Genomic DNA, 6556 nt, shown 5'->3' with positions numbered 1-6556 from the left:
GAATCCAGTGCTCCGGGAGCAGCCTGTCAGATCAGCGGGGTGAGCACCCAGTACGAGCACAAAGGTCGGGTGCGGACCCTGTCGAGGTTTGTTTCGGTCACAAACAAGCCGGTAATAAACTTTGACCTCGAAGGTGACATGAGAGACTCGCCGCGCTAGTGCAGCTTATTCATTATCCAAAGGGTGATAATATTAAAAAAAGAGAGAGAAGAGGGAGTTTTGCTAGTTCTGGCTCTTGGTTGAACTTGACGCGGGGTAGAATGTTCTGGTGCCTTGATGAAGTGCCCTAAGCCCCTGGTTTTTTTAGGAAACCTCATTGAAGTGCAGGAGTTACTTGCCTTGAGCGAGACATTGCCTGTGAGTCTCATTCTGGTGAAGCATGTGTTGATTTTTAGAAAGAAGAACAATTCTGAGTCCTGCCTAAAATAGTCGATCGAACTATTAATACAGAGCTTGCCGAGTCACTCCTGACAGACAAACAGAGGCTGCGTGTCTTGTTCCTCCATTCTCTCCTTCGCTGAACCACACAGTGGCACGCGTCCACACGCGTCCGTCTGCTTAGGAGGTTGGTCACGGCCTTGTGACCACAGGAGGAGTGTGAGAAGTCCCTGGTTTTGGTGCCTTGTTGTTTTCTTACACGACCTTTGCAACGTGCGTGCCGGGCCAGTTTGGATCGCGGTTCACACCTTTGGAGCTGAGGTTTCTCCGTGTGCTTTTTTTAAAAGTCCCATGACTTGGGATTAACAACAACAACAAAAACACCCACTTGTGGATTGAGGACCGTCTTTGTGGCTGAGGGGGCCAAAACCCTGCGTCAGAGCAGGGGTTCAGGATCTGTTTGTGTTGAGGAGCCTGATCCTGAAGGATAAGGGTGGGCAATGCCCACCCTGGAGCATGTTTGCCCTCGGTCAGTTCAGGCCGATCTAAAGCTTTCAGGCCATGAGTCCTTTTTTAAAAGGAACTACTAAATCTTTTGAAATGTGGTTGCTAAACACTGGGTTGAGCTACTCAGGAGATGGTGCCGGGGGAATGATGGCTGTGTGTGGCCATCGGAACTGCGTTTCTGTACGTGGAAATCCCTTTGGTGGGTCAAGTTGTCCATACCTGGCTTTGTGTCCAGCTTCGAACCACGTTTTAGAAGCACAGACCTCGGGTGGGAGTGAGGACAGATGCAATTTCTGTCCTATCACTCCATGAATCGGGACATCATAATGCCACATGCTTCCGTTGATGTCCTGAGCTGGCAGGTTGGGTGTTGGGGGAAGAGCTTAGAGCTGTGTTTGCTTGGTTACTGATGAGCAGAGCAGAGCAGAGCATCGGGATGGCGTCTGCCTTTGTGTTTGATCCTGTGTCACAGCATCTGACTTTGCGTTTCATCCCGTAGGTACGTGGGAAACCTGTCGAGAGATGTGACTGAAGCCCTGATCCTCCAGCTGTTCAGCCAGATCGGACCATGCAAAAACTGCAAAATGATAATGGATGTAAGGGCCTTCACCTAATGGTTTTAATGTTTCTCGTGGCGAATGGCTGTGTGTTTCCAGATTCCACTGGAAATACAGCGTGACCACATCAGAGGGATGTGACAAGGCTGGAGGTCACAGTTGTGTGCTTTGGGCATCCCTTCTGCCTTGTGCCCAAGTTACGTTTAAAGATGGGGTGATACTACGAGAGGGAGCAAGCAGGTTAATACATGTGGGTGTTGAGGATGAGACATGAAAAGTTCTTTGCCATATTTTTACCTTTTTAAGGCAAAACTGGAACCTCCTGGAGCATTGTTAGTGCTGTGGTCTCTGCACAGAGTAAAAAAGAGCAGGGTGGTGATGGGGAGAGGTCTGTGTCAGTAATCCACCGCTTGGCTCTTTTATCAGACAGCTGGGAACGACCCGTACTGCTTCGTGGAGTTCTATGAGCACCGGCATGCGGCTGCAGCGCTGGCTGCCATGAACGGCCGGAAGATAATGGGTAAGGTAAGCTGTCATGTCTACTGGGTGAGCTGCAGCTGGCAAACAGGGTGGCATGGGTGGAATGTCACCGGAGACGAAGGGGACAGGCGCTTTGTTTGGACAGAGGTCTTAGGGACTAAGAGAAGCTGTTTAGATGTTGTAGGAGGAGTGTGGGGATGTAGATCTGGGAGGGAGCAGAGACAACCTCATTCCTCATTCCCCATCCTTGTGAAAAGCCCGCCTGGCTACACCATCCCCAGTGCAGCCATTTCCTGGCTTTGCTCTTCACCAGTAAAACGGAGTTGGGAGGAATGAACCCTCTCCCAGGAAATGTGTTTGAACCCAGAGCTTTCACCCCAGACTTGCACCTCAGGTTCCCCCGTAGTGACAGAGCAAAACGCTGGTGGGGTCTGAGCTTGATTGGGGGTTGCTTGATCTAACGTGAGCGATTGGTGTTTGCAGGAGGTCAAAGTGAACTGGGCGACGACCCCCAGCAGCCAGAAGAAAGACACCAGCAGTAAGTGTTGCTCGCGCTTGGAGTACGGGTTCGATTGGCATGAGTGGTCTTGAAACAGTCGTGCAATTATTTGCAGTAATTGATCGTAATCTGAAGATATTAATGAGCTTGTGTTAATAAACTAAGGAGCAAATCCAGTCTTTGTCATCAGGTAGTACTGTTGTCACCACTCTGTTCACAGGGTAATTGTATCTTAAACATCAGACAGAACCTCTCTTAGTCTTCACTAACCACCCAAAGCCATGGGCGAGGGGTTCTGTTCGTTAGCAGTTTATTTTTGTGGAAATACTGTCCTTTAGTTTCTCCTTGGTGCGTGTTTTTATGGCTCTGGTATAAATCGACGGGCTTGTTGTTTCCATTGTGCTGCCTTCAGTCATGGTCCACTTGCACAAGGGTTCACGTACGTTGAATTCTTGTGGTTTCATGTGGTGTGTTTGCTGGGTAACCCAAACTGTTGAATTTGGGAACACAAAACACTTCCAGAGCAAAATGTGATCATGGTGTTGGTTGGGTTTGTTCCTCACACCCTGGACACGAGGGCTGGGGTCCAAACACAGCCTGCTCTAGAGCGAGTGTTTCCGTGTGCTTCTGGAAACGGCCAGGTGTTCGAGGTGACCGGATCTTGAATCGTGAACTCCAGAGTTCCTACAGATTTTGATAACCACTGGAAACCATTGTCCACGTGTCCTCCAGGGTCGTCTTCAAACGCTAACATCCTTATTTCTTTTTTTCCCCAAAAGACCATTTCCACGTCTTTGTTGGAGACCTCAGTCCGGAAATCACAACTGAAGACATCAAAGCAGCCTTCGCGCCGTTTGGAAGAATATCGTAAGTAATTTCTTAGGGCAGATAAAATAAAAGTTCTCTCTCCTAAATGGAGGCACCTTAATGTGTCAGTAAGTAAGACCCAAGAGTTGTCGGGAGTGCACATTGCTCAGTTCGTGCAGCGACTCGAGTCCCAGCGGTCGCGCCCTGAGCAGGGACGTGCCACCCGATTCCTTGTGGTTTGTTCTGCTTACCTGGACCAGTTGCGTCCACCTCGCTTTGGTTTTACACTCCATGCCTTGTTTGGCAAAGCAACGCTGGACGCAAACAGACTCCTGAACATGGGATCTGCCTTTCCCTGGCCCTCTCAGCGTTCAGGTCACTGTCATGCAGCTTGTGACCCTTTGAGTCCGTTCCTCTGAGGCTTTCAATTTTTTGTGCTGTGCCAGCCAGCAGTAGCCAGTATTTTGGGGGTTTTTGCCGTTAAATTCCCCTTTGCCACAAAACTAACCTTTTGGGGCACCCACAGGCTGCAGTTAAAGTGGCCTCGAAGCGTTTGACACCGGGGCGGCACAAGCCCTTGAGCTAAAGGGAAGGCCCCAGCTGCGGGGCATCTCGGGGCAAGGAGCTGCCCTCCTCCCTGCGGCGCAGAGTGATGGTGTGACAAGCAGGGAACAGTGCTTTTGGGGCTCCGCCTGCCAGTGCGCTGTACTCAGGGTGTAGCGGAGTAAGGAGCGGCTCAGGGGTGGTGGTAAAAAGAGGGAACGGTGGGTTGGGGGCCCCCCCCTGCCAGTGCGCTGTACTCAGGGTGTAGCGGAGTAAGGAGCGGTTCTTTCATTCCATCCTCCAAATGTAAACCATTAATTTTCCTTGTAGCCTGGTCTGTACTGGACATTGACGTTTCTTGATGGTGATGTAAGAACATAGAGTGCTTTGGAGTGTTGGGTAGTGAAGCTTTAATTGAAGTAAGTTTGTTTTTTGTTGCCTTTTTTCCCCTCAGAGTCCAGTGTGTTACTCTTAATGCCAGCTTGATTGTCTCTTAAAATACAATCTGAATCTGACAAGAGTAAAGCTCAACTGCACTGTTTGTAACTGTCCCCCGAGGGTTGTCTCCGAAGGGGTCTGATTATCCTCTGACCTGGTGTGGTCCAGCTGGAAGGGCCGAGGGGCTCCGAAGCCAGAGCGAGTGCAGAAGGGAAGCAGCGATAGATAGCTGGTGGCACAGCGAGGGGGCTGCGACAGACTTCTCTTCACCGAGTCAGCGCTGGGTGGCAGAGGTGGCAGTTCCATGGACAGTCACCTTTAACCCCTCACAAAAACCCAACCCCCCTCCTGAGCTTGAAGCGACAGGTCCTGTGTCTTGTAGCAGAGCTGCTGGCTGCTCTGTGTGGAGGTGGTGACGGGCAGTGGAGTGGGGCTCCAGCTTTCAGGGCTCTCAGCCTGTGGAATGCTGGCGGTTCGCCCCGCTCAGACTCACCGTCCAAACCCAGACTCGGTTCTTTTCCTCCCACAGAAGCAGCAGATTAGGAGTTGTCCCCCTAACGAGTCGACTGAACTCTCACTCCAAACCCGAGGCGTTAAATACAGCTGAAGGGGCCTCGATTTTCTACTTGTTAAATTTAACCTGATAAAATACTGCTGCTGCCTCTTAAGTGGTGGAATGAAGTGACTTGACTTTACCTGTTCTTCCTCAGCGACTAGTTCCTGGAAATGTGGTGCTAATGGAGTATTTCCTGATTCTATTTCCTTTTTTTAACATTGTCCTTGGTGCTAAACTGAGCTTTTTTTTTTTTTTTACTGACATCAAGGTTGAACTGCATGATAAGAGCATAAGAAATTTGGGTAATTCTTTGTCTCAGGGGTTTTTTAATCACTGTAAAAGCACCCTCTGATTGTGGTTTCCTTTTCTGCTTGCTCTACGCATGTTTTCACTTGTTCTCAAGTTTCTATTTTCAAAGTTTTCAGTTGAGGGTAAGTAGAGATGAGTTCCCCCCCCTCCTCACCCCCTCTAGGCTCTTCAGCTTCCCAAAGCGGCTCTTCTCAGGCAATTTAGAACGTACGACCCAAATTCTGACCTAACCTGGGAAGGGGGAAAGAAAAAAAGGGGAAGGGGGTCTCCCAAGAAGGAAAGAAGGAACTTTTCTGCTGTAGTGTCACATCCTGGGGCCTCCAGCGACGGTGTCAGCTGCAGCGTTCGCTGGCGTTAGCTTAAAAAAAGTCAGTTTAATGAACCTTCTCTTCACGGTGACTCTTCTCACCAGTCTTGGAATGTCGTGCACATGTCAACGCTGGTTTCTCTCACCCCGGTTATTTTATACAGTGACACCGCATGACTTTGACTGGTTTGGCATCATTGTTGCTGCTCTCTCCCTGCCTGCCCGTGCGGGGCAGAGGAGGGGAGGAGGGAGTGGCGCGCAGCGAGAGGCTCTCGGCACTGGGCCGGCTCGTACGCAGATTGCCTGGGAAGCGCCCGTGGAACGGCGTTCCACACGCGGGGGTTAGCACTGCTAGCTGGGTGCTCGCTGTCACTCAATCTCAAATAATAGGGCTCTGGTTATTTTGCAGAGTGGCTCTGAAGAATGGACAGAATTGCCCTGGCTACAAGCTACAGTTCACAGTGGACAAACGTTGTAGTTTTCTTATTTCCTTTTATCGATTATTTTTAATCTTTTTTATCTCTATCTCGTAGTTTCCACTCAGTCCTGTATGATTGCTGTTGTACAAATGCCGTTTAAATGATGTTGTCATATGTAGTTTTTAAGACGTGAATGTTTTTCGGTGTTTTATTTTCTTCAATAATTTCTGAAAATGTCAATCTCTCAAAATTTGCAGCTGCCCACAGGCCAAAAAGGGGGTAACGAATTGACCCGCGAAAATTAAAGAATTCAGTTAACAGGCGACGTATGCCTTTTAATTCCTATCTTTTTTTATTTCATTTTTTCTATTTAATATTTCGAATGAGTAGGTAGAATGTGTTGGCGAGTAGCAAGTTTATAAACTGCACGGGTCGAGCTCCGCTAACGTTAGTCAGCCTTAAGCGAGCCTTTCGCAGGGTGCTCTGACCATGCTTTGTGTTTTAACCAGCTGTTCCGAATTCGTAATTCCTTAGAGAAGCTGTTGATTTGCATGTTTACACAATTCTGTTTAATTTTGCTACTACCTGGCAAAGCCTTTCGTTAAGTCATATTTAGAAGAGAAGCCTTTTGCTTTGACTGTGTTGCTGGTTGCGATGAACCGTTAGTGAAGGTGGAGGATGCAAATGAGCTGTACGTGTGACTCGAGTTGTTGTGGCAGGCGGGGGGGGCGTCCGAGGGGGGGAGACGCGCCTCTT

The 6556-nt window shown here is 49.3% G+C and overlaps 1 protein-coding gene across 1 annotated transcript in view; it reads left to right on the top strand.

The window, feature by feature from the left end:
• Positions 1-1384: 1384 nt before the first annotated feature.
• The window catches only part of TIA1 (TIA1 cytotoxic granule-associated RNA binding protein), a gene marked incomplete at both ends in the record, with an annotated part of 8140 nt that continues 2968 nt past the window's right edge, over positions 1385-6556 (top strand). The window contains 4 exons of the mRNA XM_010132615.1: positions 1385-1481; positions 1869-1967; positions 2406-2460; positions 3201-3288. Of these exons, the coding sequence (XP_010130917.1) occupies positions 1385-1481; positions 1869-1967; positions 2406-2460; positions 3201-3288 (339 nt within the window). The remainder of the gene's footprint in view (positions 1482-1868; positions 1968-2405; positions 2461-3200; positions 3289-6556) is intronic.

Source organism: Buceros rhinoceros, unplaced genomic scaffold, assembly GCF_000710305.1.
Source record: "Buceros rhinoceros silvestris isolate BGI_N320 unplaced genomic scaffold, ASM71030v1 scaffold30453, whole genome shotgun sequence".
Lineage (NCBI taxonomy): Eukaryota > Metazoa > Chordata > Aves > Bucerotiformes > Bucerotidae > Buceros > Buceros rhinoceros.
Note: the sequence above shows the minus strand (reverse complement) of the source record. Positions and strands in the feature narration are given on the sequence as shown.